The sequence below is a fragment of the Clupea harengus genome, chromosome 11 (assembly GCF_900700415.2).
Source record: "Clupea harengus chromosome 11, Ch_v2.0.2, whole genome shotgun sequence".
Classification (NCBI taxonomy): domain Eukaryota; kingdom Metazoa; phylum Chordata; class Actinopteri; order Clupeiformes; family Clupeidae; genus Clupea; species Clupea harengus.
The window spans coordinates 7,898,599-7,911,099 of record NC_045162.1 but is presented as its reverse complement, the minus strand read 5'-3'; the positions used below and the strand labels follow the sequence as shown (position 1 = coordinate 7,911,099).

Sequence of the window (12,501 nt, the reverse complement as noted above, 5' to 3'; positions counted from 1 at the left end):
GGCAAAAGCACAGTATCGTGACTCGGAGTGTAAACAGGCTACTGCGGAGGCGAGGGGGGATCTACCGCACCGAAGGGCATGAGACTCATTAGTCACTGGACCGTGCAGGGAGACGGCTGAAGAGGAAGAGGACGAGCAGTTCACTCCACAGGAGGGCTGGGGCACCTGATGACTGAACAGGCAGGTAGAGCACACAGACATACACACACACACACACAGATTCATACCCTCTCACTCTCTCTCTGTCTCTCTCTCTGACACACACACACTCAGGTAAAGCACACAGACACACAAGCACACATTCATACCCTCTCTCTCTGTCTCTGTCTCTCTCTGACACACACACACACATCCATACTCTATCACTCTCTGTCTCTCTCTGACACACACACACTCAGGTAAAGCACACAGACACACAAGCACACATTCATACCCTCTCTCTCTGTCTCTGTCTCTCTCTAACACACACACTCATAGTCTCACACACACACACAGACACATACCCTCTCACTCTCTCTGTCTCTCTCTGACACACACACACTCACAGTCACACACACACACCTTCCTACACTCACCTTCACACGCACACACACCCTTTCTCTCCCTCACACACACACAATCCTATGCTCACCTTCACACGCACACATACACACACTCAAACACATACTCACACACACATACACACACCCTCTTTCTCTCACACACACACACACACAGTGCTTTCGGGAAAAGAAGGTTGTCTGGTTCCTTGTTAAAAAGTGTCTTGAGATCTTAAGGATCAAATCTTTGTTTCCGGTACCTTCTTTGTTTTTGAGGTTGTTGAGGTAAGAGAGCAGCTCGGCGTTGGCCTGCACACAGAACGCTTCTCTGATCTGCAGGCCCCCCCCACACAGCCCCGTCTGGTTACCACGCCGACGGTCCTGTTGGCTGAGCAGCGCATCCACCCGGCAATCGCTCCACTCCGTGGTCCTCCAGCTGTACCTGTAAACAAGAGAGAAAGAGCGTAAAATCATGAGCAAGAGTGAAAAAGGTGGAGAGAGGAAACGCAGGTGACCCAGACAGAGAGAAAAAACGAGTGGGAGCCGTGACGTTCTGTTCTTCCAGCCTGCGACAAAAACAAAAGTACAAAGCACTGCACTCTGCACCAAATGAAATCTAGCAGTCAATTTGGCCTAATGCTGAGCCACATTAACCTAATTCAGCTTAGTTTCCCCAGTAAAAAGTTTCACCCAGAAAAAAAAAAAAATACTTTTGACAATGTAAAAAGGCTTTTCATCAAGCCTCTGAACTCTCACACTTCCTCCGCATTTCTGTGCTGCATTATTGATTAAAAGCCTCGAGCTTTTGAGTTTTTCTTTTTTTTTTATCTCTGAGAGGTAATGAAGAGAGCGGTACAGAGCAGTACAGGTTACCACGGCGAAGCAGCATCTGTTCACCCACTCTATAAATACTCGCAGAAGACAGCCCTCCATGTTCATTCAATTTACCTTCGAAGCAAAGAGGCTGTAATAGAAATGCCCCAGCCTCTAGAATGGATCACAAAGCAGGTGCTGGTTGGCTAATTGTAATGGCAATGTGCTTAAAGAAACCTGTCGCACTTGCCTTGTCAAAAGTTGTCCATCCTCACTTTACAAGAAGGGAGTCATTTCATTTCAGTTAAACACATCCACACCCAAAAAAAAACCTGCTGGAAATGCATGGAACATACGTGCCCAGCAATTGGAGAGTATCAAAAATGGTATACATTTTCATACGATCTGTACATCACTAAACTTCTCATTAGATTATTTAAAAAATGAAAGCATTTCATATGTGTTTTATGTTCCCGCATGCTTACAGGCAAACTGCACCCTTAGAGAAGCGGGAAGATGTGTCAAATGTGTGATATATGTATTCTTTCTTGATATTTTCCTAATCAATGCATTTCTTTCCAGATCAAATGGCAAGGTGGGATACATTACAAGCAGCTCACAGATGACAGGAAAACCATGGTGCTGGGGGAAAAAGAAACATGAAGATGAAATACACAGAGGTGAAAGAAAGAGGAGCAAGAAAAGGAGAAACAAGGGAAGAGCACGAAGGGAGATCAAAAGAGAACCTGGCAGGAGTGTGAGAAAAAGGAGATAAACAGAAGGAGAGGGAGAGAGAGCAGGAAAGATAGAGAGGAGAGCGAGAGGGAGAGAGAGAGAAGGAGAGGGAGAGAGAGCAGGAAAGAGAGAGAAGGAGATAAACAGAAGGAGGGGGAGAGAGAGCAGGACAGAGAGAGAGAGAGAGAAGGTGAGGGAGAGAGAGCAGGAGAGAGAGAGAAGGAGAGAGAGGGAGAGGGAGACAAGAGGAGATGCAAAACAGAGAAAAGCATGAGATTAGAAAGCAGACATGGTAAATACTGTACATAGCGTAGCATTAATGTATAGACGAAGTTATGAGACACACAAGTATGTATAATGTATATTAGCGCATTAATGTATAGACACACAGTTATGAGACGCACACAGGTCTTGGTAAGTTGGTAGGTTCTGCAAAGTGGAAGGCTGGTACACAACCGCCAGATTAATAAAGAGCCATCTGCGGGAGGGGTCTGTTTAGGACACGGCCGGGCCAAAGAACCCCACTCAGATCGGCTCCATGTGCCAGCGCTAGCATGCTGGCGCCGGTCCAACACATGCCCAGCCGACGCCTGGAGTCGGTACCCATATGCTGCCCAGCTTCATCCCCAGGCGGGCACCAGACACTCTCGACGAGGGTTAACGGCCTCTCAGGGCTACTGGGAAGCCCACAGGCAAAGTGAGCCACAGGGGCTATGATCACACACAGCACCAGAGAGAGAGAGGGAGGGAGGGAGAGGGGGGGAGAGAGAGAGACAGACAGAGAGAGAGAGAGAGAGGGAGAGCCTGCCATAACCTGAGAGACAGCCAGTAAGGCCACAGAATGCTAAACTAACTGTATGTTTATTGTTATTTTTGGAATGGTCTTTTGTTGATTATTTATTTATTTTTAATCAACTCAGTTCATTATATTTGTCCTTCTGTATGTGTATGTAATATGTATCTGTTGAATCAGCTTTGGCAATAGTGTTGAAAACATTCATGCTAATAAAGCTTCTTTGAATTGAATTGAATTTAATTGAGAGGGAGAGAGGGAGAGAGGGAGACAGCAGTAGAGAGAGGGGGGAGAGAGGGAGACAGCAGTACAGAGAGAGAGAGAGGGAGACAGCATTAGAGAGAGGGAGACAGCAGTACAGAGAGAGAGAGAGAGAGCGCAGTAGAAAGAAGGAGACAGCAGTACAGAGAGAGAGAGAGGGAGAGAGAGAGAGAGCGCAGTAGAGAGAGGGAGACAGCTGTACAGAGAGAGAGAGAGGGAGACAGCAGAAAAGAGAGAGAGACAGCAGTAGAGAGGGGGGAGAGAGGGAGACAGCAGTACAGAGAGAGAGAGAGGGAGACAGCATTAGAGAGAGGGAGACAGCAGTACAGAGAGAGAGAGAGAGAGAGAGAGAGAGAGAGAGAGAGCGCAGTAGAGAGAAGGAGACAGCAGTACAGAGAGAGAGAGGGAGACAGCAGAAAAGAGAGAGAGAGACAGCAGTAGAGAGGGGGGGAGAGAGGGAGACAGCAGTACAGAGAGAGAGAGAGGGAGACAGCAGAAAAGAGAGAGAGAGAGACAGCAGTAGAGAGAGAGAGGGAGAGGGAGAGAGGGAGACAGCAGTACAGAGAGAGAGGGAGAGACAGCAGTAGAGGGGGGGGGAAGGGAGAGAGCAGTAGAGAGAAGGAGAGAGAGAGAGAGAGTCCCCATCTACACGCTGAAATGCAGCTTGGCTTTGGAGTTTATAATTTATGTTAGTGAAGCCTGAGTGCCTTGCTATCAGGAGCAATCTGGTCCAGGCAAAGGCCAAAAGCAGAGAAAAGCACTACTATGGGTCTGATAGAGGTACACACACTACTAACAAACAATTAAGTATGTAGACTCAATTTTTCACTAAGGTCAGAGTTACACATGTAAAGTGTAGTAGAAAGTAGTAGAAAGACCTACCTCAAAAAATTACTGAAGTTTTTGCCTCACCAGGTACATTTGGAAGTATGGGAGGCTTTTTACTAATAATGACTACAATAATAAGTACATTACTAACAATGATAACCGGTAATCTTAGGAATTGTATGTATTCAGTGTGTGCAACACGTTCTTATCAAGCAACTTCACATGGCATTCAAATGCACTTGCAGTACTACTAGGCCTACAATTTCAGTTTCATAGTGTCACTGGCTCCTATTCTGATTATATTCACACGTCAGGTAACCTGATTGCATCATGCAGAAGGTATGCTCCGTAACAGACACACGGACAACCACTCTCTGACAATTACAGTAGCCTACAATTACATGCAATTTCAAAGACGGCAATGGCGGTAATTATTGTATCTAACAAACACAATAATTGTAGTAAGAAATATGTATTCATATTTGTGATATCTAAGTCTACTATGTGAAAACTTTTGGTAACGTTGAAAAAAATTACCAAAACAACTACAAAACGTTTACATTTCCTGAGGTATAAAGAAAGAATGGTCCAAGGCACGGTAATTACATGTTAAACTGGAGTCAACTGCCAAATTACAGTATAGCCCTATAAAGATGTAGAGTTTGGCAGAGAGTCAATAGTTTCCGGCGAGCTATGATACACTGCTAGCAACGGTGTTACAATTTAGTGTTGCTGATGTGTTAGCTAGTGATGTAGAGTACTGTTACATACAGTTCAATACTAAAGCCTATGCCCATGATTGCATTCTCAGTCGAATGTCTGCCAAATCTTGGCTTGTTTGTCATATTCTCTAGAGTGCTGTTTAATCAATGGACTGATATTTAGGCCTTTATTTGCTATCTAAATCCAATTTGCATCACAGGCTGATAATCAGCTGCAGCTAACTCAGCTACAGCGCAAACTGATTGGTGTAGTTGTTCTGTACCAATTCCTCTGATAATAATGTCATAGATGAATATTATGATATTAAAAATTGATGACGGCACACAGATTGTGATGTGGATTATACTGATGTCTCACTTTCTGCCCAAAATAGCCCTCTAGCCCCCTGACAACCTGGCTCTTGTCGTTTGTCTTATTTGTGCTGACTGGTGCTTACGTTGCGCAGGGGGGTAGGTCATCTCCCTGGGGTTCGCAGGGCTCCGTCTCCTCCAGCGAGGGGCATTCTGTTCCCCCGGTTACCGGGAACTGCTGCACCTGCCTGGAGCGTGAGCGGCTACCCTTGGGCATCCCCGGGTCTGCGCACGCCTTGGAGCAGGCTCCCCACTCCGCCCACTCGCTCACCGCGCAGTCCTTCTGCATCAGGCAGGTCTGGAAGGTGGGAGGCAGGGACCAGTGAGGACATGAGCTGCAAAAGAAATAAGTGCACAACAATAAGAAATGATTACCGTGAATATGGTGTCACATCGAGGACGTTTTAGTATAATTACATACAGTAGAGGTCACGCTGCTAAGTGATCACAGTCATCAACACTTAGGAGCAACAACACAGTACCTTCTTTGTTACCTTTAGAACCACAACAACCACTTTAGATACAGGAACATTAAATCTGCTGTCAACATTAATAAGCAGTCGTACAGTCACTATGGTAACTAGTGACATATATAACATCACAAGCTTGATTTGCCATGTCCCCTTTGATCCGTGGGCTGGGAGTCTGTCATTCCAACCTGGCAGCTCGAGAGTCTTTCTTTTACAATTGAGTGGTGATATGTGTTTTTTCTATTTTGCAGCTCTTACTACTGCGGTATTGTTGTAACAAGCAGAGAACTATTGTGGTGATGATGATCACTCCGTTTATAAATAGCAATTATCAGTTTTTGCTATGCACGTGAATTGCTGCTGTAACACTGACATTTGCATTTGGGTATAGTAATAATAATAATAATAAAGTACTTTATCTCTATATCTATCTTGGTAACATCGAGAACCACTGCCTCACACTGTGAAAGATAGAGACCACAGGGGGACCTACACTGTCATCCAAAAACGTGTGATAATATCCTGCTAATGATATTTCCTCTTCCAACATCACTTCCTGTGAAGCATACTACAGTTTATTACAGGAAGCAATCTAACAATTTGAGCTGATAATAGCCAGGGTCCCTTTTAAGTGCTTTAAATGGCCAGTAATTCTGTACTGGCAAAGGTGTGAAAATCGTTGCTTTTTTTTGCTCTTCTATCTTAAGTCGCTTTGTCTGAGTTGCAGTTTATCCCGAGGTGAGGCAGCTGACATGCTATTAGACTTAATTACACCCTGCCTGCCTCTCTCCTCTGCTTCATTTAGAAAGCTCTCATTTAAGCGCTACTACTGCACCTACCCCAGGCACAGGCAACTCTTCTTCCTAAGCAGCCAACTTCAAAGTAGTTATGACTTTTATCTCACTCTTCCCTCTGCAGATTTACCCCCCCTCCCCCTCCACACACACACACACACACAAATCAAAAAAGACATAAATAAGGCAAAAAAGAGAATACTTTGGTGCTACAGTGCGCTATTGTTGTGCTGGTGAACTTGTTTTGCATGAAACTAATTCCCATTGCACGACTTGACAGGCATGAAGGATTGCTGGAGTGGAGTGCAGGTTTAAGAGGATTCTCTTCTCTCACTGGGGGTAAGACATGTAAATAGAAACCTTAATGTTGCTATTTACCAAACGCTCCCAGAGAGTTATCTTCAATGTGCTGGATGTTTGTTATGGCTTGTGTTTTTTTTCCACTATTTGTCAAGTCATTTTTGTTTGGCTTATTTTGCTTGTATTGTTTCTCACAGTCCCTTAAGAAGCCAGTCAAGTTCTCCATGTATATATATATATATTTTTATTTATATATTTTATTTTCATTTTTGTGACAGAATGAGGACAAATCCTATCATTTGTGTTGAAATAAAAATTACATGTTTCTGGTACTCTGTAGAAAATCAGGTACCCCGTAAAAATGGGTATGATATATAAGCCATAAACAACATGAGACAAATAAAATAGTGTGGGGCAGTGGTGAACCATGAAATATTTTTTTGTCAGTATGTCCTTTTGAAAGTAGGCATAGTAGTAAGCATAATTACAGCAAATACATCTAGAAGATCTGAAATCTGAATTTTACTGTTTGAATGAATTCTTTATTTTTTCCTTTAGGCTTGCTATGTTCTAGTCTCCTTCCTCAGACAGTGGATGAGATAAAGCCAATGATTCACTCAAGATTGCTGTGTAAGATATTGCTTCAAAATGAATAGCGATCACACACTGAGATTAAACCGGAGAGCCTTGAGAAAATGGAGTGTGGCAAAGGGCATCAAACAAAATGGATTATGAACAGAGCGTGATGTTCTGAAGACTATTAGCAAAAGTCACCACGTTATCGCTTCAGAGAAAAGTTTGTTCCCCCCCTTTTTTTTTAATTGAAAAAAAGAACCCCAGCTATGAATATTTCAGAGGCAAAAGTAAACAAGTCAGAGATTAATATTTATGCTCCTGGGGGCATGGGAGCTGTTTTCACACTTCTTTTGTATCCCAGCCACTGCTGTGAAGCTGGCACCAGCTAAGAATGAATGAATAGTTTTAGTACATAATTGATAACATCTGAACCTACTGCTATGCAACACAAATGAACCTAATTTTACATCATGAGATTTGACCCCTGACTGGCATCCACCACACAGGCAAGTGTGGTATTGATTTGCACAGTGTTTATCAGCTGTTGCTGATTAATGAAGGGGAGCAGGAGTATCGAGTTTTTAAATTATGCTTTAACAATAAATACACCTACAGTGCAACCAAAAGGAATGAAAAAAGTGTGTTGATTTTTGTGGGGAAAATCACTTGTGTGGAAGAGAAAGGGTAACTATTAATTTCTCCTGTTGTCAGGAGACGTTGGAGTGGATATGACATTTTAGCAATTTGAACACTTTATTTGAAGGGTTATTATGAGCCCAGTTATAGATTCTTCTTTTGTATGTTGGAAGATTTAGTCTAGCGTGTATAATATGTGTTAAAGTGTGTCTCCGTGTTCCAGGTCAAGTCAAGCCAGCCATCACATCAGACGATTTTTATTCCTGAATGGTCTAAATATAATTTATTTACTTTTCATTACAATCATTTACTTTTGCCCAAAGCTAATTGCACTACTGGAAGGACAGTATTTTTGGCAGTATGTGTGCTCCTTGCTAAATCAAAAGTATGACCTTGTTGTTAGCACCTTGCCTCAGCTAAGCTACAGAAACCCAATTCACCTCTTCCTTTGAAATCCTCAACTTCAGATCATCACTTTAGATTTGTCACCAACGTTTGTTTTTTTCTTGATTGTATATCCTAGTGTCATGTGTTTTGTGTAGACTGCTAAATATCTTATGATATGATATGCCTTTTCAGGTAAAGCAATCAGTCAAATGCCAAGCATCATCACATAATAGTTTAGCCATAACTATTGCTTTGAAATGTCAATTCAGTGCCATTTACTTCACACATCATCTTTATATTGCTTGGCCTAAACTGCCACAAATCCTCGGGTGCTTTTTGAAATACCCTCCGTTGTTATGTACTTGTGTATGTGCTCTTGAAATTGCAATTACTTCACAACGTTTTTTTTTCTTCTTTTCCATAATGGCAGCCGCCGCAGCTAGAGTTCCATCCTTAATCACAGCGATGGTGTGCTGAACACAGCCCAATGTGACCAACAAGGGCAAGGTGACCCATGACCTTTGGCTGTCTTTGCAAGCATTCCACAGTGACACACAGGGGAATGGGAGCGGCGGATTAAGGGAGAGCGGTAGGAAGAAAGGAGAAAAACAGATGGGTGTCGTGGAGGAAGATTTTTTTCAGCTACATAATAAGACCTAACCACTAACGGTGAGTGTAACAACAAGAATAACAAAGAGACTCCTGCAAACCTGCATATTTACATATGTAAAATGGTAAGGCAGCATGTGTATGTGTGGGCACAGAGACAACTCAACATATGGTATGAGCAGTATGGCTATATCCTTAGGGGTTAGGAGTGGGTGCATCACTCAGCATAACCCAGCCCTGCCCTGCCAAATATACCTGCAATCTCAGTGGAACTTCATCCTCTACCCAACAAGCTGATCCATCATTGTGAATTTAGTCTATACTCTCAAACCATCCCCACTGATCCAATCTGAGGATCTGTGGAATGGCAGCACCCAGCTCTTAAGGTTTTTGTGTATGCCACCTAACGATAGCAAGATTGTCAACACCCATGTACATCTTACAGTCTGCTACATATGATGAGGAGACCTGCTTGGTAAATGGGAATCCATGCACACACACACACACACACACACACACACACACACACACATACACACACACACACACACTGCGAGAGGGTTTTAGTGCACTCCCCCTCACAGCTTAAGGTTGGAGATAGCCCTCAATTTGGGTGAACAACCCACACAAGCACACGAGTCACGCGTGAACAAGGCAAGAGCATGGGCTAGAATGAGATTGTTATACGCGTATACGAGTTATATATAACCCTCTGATCAATTAGAATGAGATAGATATATACGAGTTATATATAACCCTCTGATCAATTAGAATGAGATCGTTATATTTGCGTATACGAGTTATATATAACCCTATGATCAATTAGAATGAGATCGTTATATTTGCGTATACGAGACAATTAGTATGAACCCTTGAGATAGTTTGGAGAATGTTATTTTAAGGATACAGTGAAATCTGATTAAATAAAAGACATGCAACTCTACTACAGAAATGTGTCCTTCTATCCTACTACACAGCACAGTAAACAACAGCACTGCTTCTCATGTGGTCTGTCCTCCGTCTTCATACTTTGTCAATACAGACATCTCTTGTTTATTTTCTTCTGTGCAATTACTGTTTGTGCAATTCTACGTCTCGGGCTTTTGAAACACTAGCATAAACATTCCTTTTGTTTACTTTGTGGATTTTAGAGCAGACGAGAGACTCCGCAGCAGCAGCAGCACACTGTAAACCCTCTGTGGCTGGGCTTCGCACACTTTTCACTGGTTAAGATCAAGCCTGTGCTGTGCTGGGAAATCTGGCGCAGGTTAATATAGACTTGTCATCTCTACAGCGAAAGGTAGACATCAAAAGCAGGGGAGTGCTTCATCGCCGTGACAGCTCAGCAAAGAAACAGACACACAAAATAACCATCTTTTTCGGTCCTATCAGCTTGTGACAAGGAGAATGGATTGTGAGTGCCTTTGAAGAATGACTTTAAAAACATGATTAGCTGCGGTAACTGCACGTATTTTTAGGAGGCTGTTGAAAGCACAATAAGTGAAGGTACAATAAAGCTATAAAGGATCACAACTATCGCATTGATCAACCTCTGCAGAGCCCATTCCTCTTCCTGGAGATCTTCCTCCTTCCTGCAGCATGTTGTTACAGTCTGATCATAACACTCCTCGCTCAAGTAATGTGCTTATTTTCATGCTGCATAGGAGACATTGAGGGGTATCTGGATATTAGAGCCAAGTGGATTCATTTGCAACTGCTGTTTGATGCCCAAGACTGAACAATGTTGTACAATGTATAGCTATATATTATCATTTACCCTTGTCTTTAGTATGGCAATATCATGGCACTGTGATACCGAAGACATTTAATCAGATCCCCAGCAAGTGCTACTCACCTGAGGCCAACAGCGCTTCCATTCCTGTGTACGCAGATCACCTGGCGTGCCTGGTAGCCCACCTGGATGTCCCACAGGTCACTCTCCTGCCGGTTCATGCGGTTGCGGTTCCGTTTGCTCTTGATGAGTTCGCGGGTCTCTGGGTCCTTGACGGCGCCCGCCCCACCTCCCTTCCTCTCCTTCCTGTCTCCCTTCCTGCGTCGGGCCTGTCTGGTGGGCCGTGAGACGGGCAGGGAGCAATTGCTCCATCCGCCCATCCTGAGGCTAAAGACACTGTCCCGGCCCTCGCACGGGCCCGGCTTGCACGTCTGGAAGTCGGTGAGGTTGGGGCAGCCCGTGCCGCCGAACATCGGGGGCACCAGGACCCTGCGGACGCGGTTCTGGAGCCCCGTGCCGCAGGTCTTGGAGCACGAGGTCCACGGCATGAACTCCGAGACCACGCAGTCGCGCGGACAGGGGATAATGCACGCCTGCTCGAGCCGCGGCTTGGGCTCGAAGTATTCGCATATGGCGTTGTCGGCGGAAACCGACCCGGCCTTGAGGACGCAGCTCACCTCCCGCGTCTGGATGCCCTCCTCGCCCTCCAGGCACACGGCCGGCCGGGCGGCGCCAGTCCGGAGCGACACGGGCACGCACTGGTTCCACACGCCCAGCTTCCAGTCGTACAGGTCCTTGTGCCAGTCGCACACACGGAAGCAGTTCTGCTGGTTGGGGGGCCGCTCCAACTGGAGGCAGTTGGTGTGAAGCGTGGTCCAGCCGTCCACGTGGGCACACCACACCGCCCGGCTCTGGCTCCCTCCCGGGCCACACTCGCTGCCCATGCATCTGCCCCAGGGCCCTGCAGACACGCGCACAGAGGACCAGTCAGTCAAACATGTGAAGGAATGCATGAATAAAACATTACAATACTATACAATGCCATTCTATTGACGTAATTTCTTCATTTAATGTAGACTTCAGAAGTCAAATAGATAGACAGACAGATAGATAGATAGATAGAATACTTTACTGATACCCAAAGATAAATGGTTGAATGAAGACATACTGTATCATTTTGTCACATCTAAAAATGATAATGTTCCAGATGAACTGAATACTGAGGGAAGGGAGAGTGTTATCTTGTAATAAACCTTGCCAGTGCAGAGCAACTTCCAAGAGAATTTTAGATGGAATATTGATGTGGAATTATTATGCAAGTTTATGAGCTATATTGCTAGTAAATTCTGCATAAGTCAGAACTGCATCCAGAGTAAAACTCTGGTTTCCAACTAAATGTCATGTATGTATACATTCTCATACAGATCAGCAGACATTAATCAGAGATAACTGATAACCGATTGTTGAATGCTTCTTGTAATGTATTAATGTGTGTTAAATATTTCTGCAGGACTTAGCCACCATAGGAGGCTTCCCCCTCCCTTCCGTGTGAAATGCACCCACAAAGTAAGAGCCGGTACTAGCCGGTATGCCAATCTCTTTGGAGGTTCCATGATTTGGTAATACAGAGGTACCATGTTGCATCATCCACATTGCAGCTAAATATCAGCGTAGTCCCACAGACATTTTTCAAGTGAAATGTACAGCCAGATAGCTTTTACTCGAAAGACCACTTAGAGCAGATTGAATACATTAAAAGGAAGGAAATACTCAGTTAAAAGAAATATTAGGCCTTGTAAGAAATATTTGGCAGTGTATTTATGATCTTCCAAAATCAGGAGTGAATTTTACTTGAGGACGAGTAAATATTTTACTCTAGTCAGCAGTATACAGTTCATTAATCAACACAAAACAGCTGAGATTAAACTGAACCAGCAAATCACGATGCCTTCAAA

At 44.1% G+C, this 12,501-nt stretch overlaps 1 protein-coding gene across 2 annotated transcripts in view; it reads right to left on the bottom strand.

Annotated features, from left to right (window-relative positions):
- The window catches only part of LOC105891773 (thrombospondin type-1 domain-containing protein 7A), a 105,752-nt gene that overhangs the window by 64,903 nt on the left and 28,348 nt on the right, over window positions 1-12,501 (bottom strand). For both annotated transcript variants that reach the window (XM_031575635.2, XM_031575636.2), the window contains exons 2-4: window positions 10,670-11,507; window positions 5,129-5,377; window positions 800-981 (exon numbers count right to left, since the gene is read on the bottom strand). In XM_031575635.2, coding sequence (XP_031431495.1) covers window positions 800-981; window positions 5,129-5,377; window positions 10,670-11,507 — 1,269 coding nt within the window. The remainder of the gene's footprint in view (window positions 1-799; window positions 982-5,128; window positions 5,378-10,669; window positions 11,508-12,501) is intronic.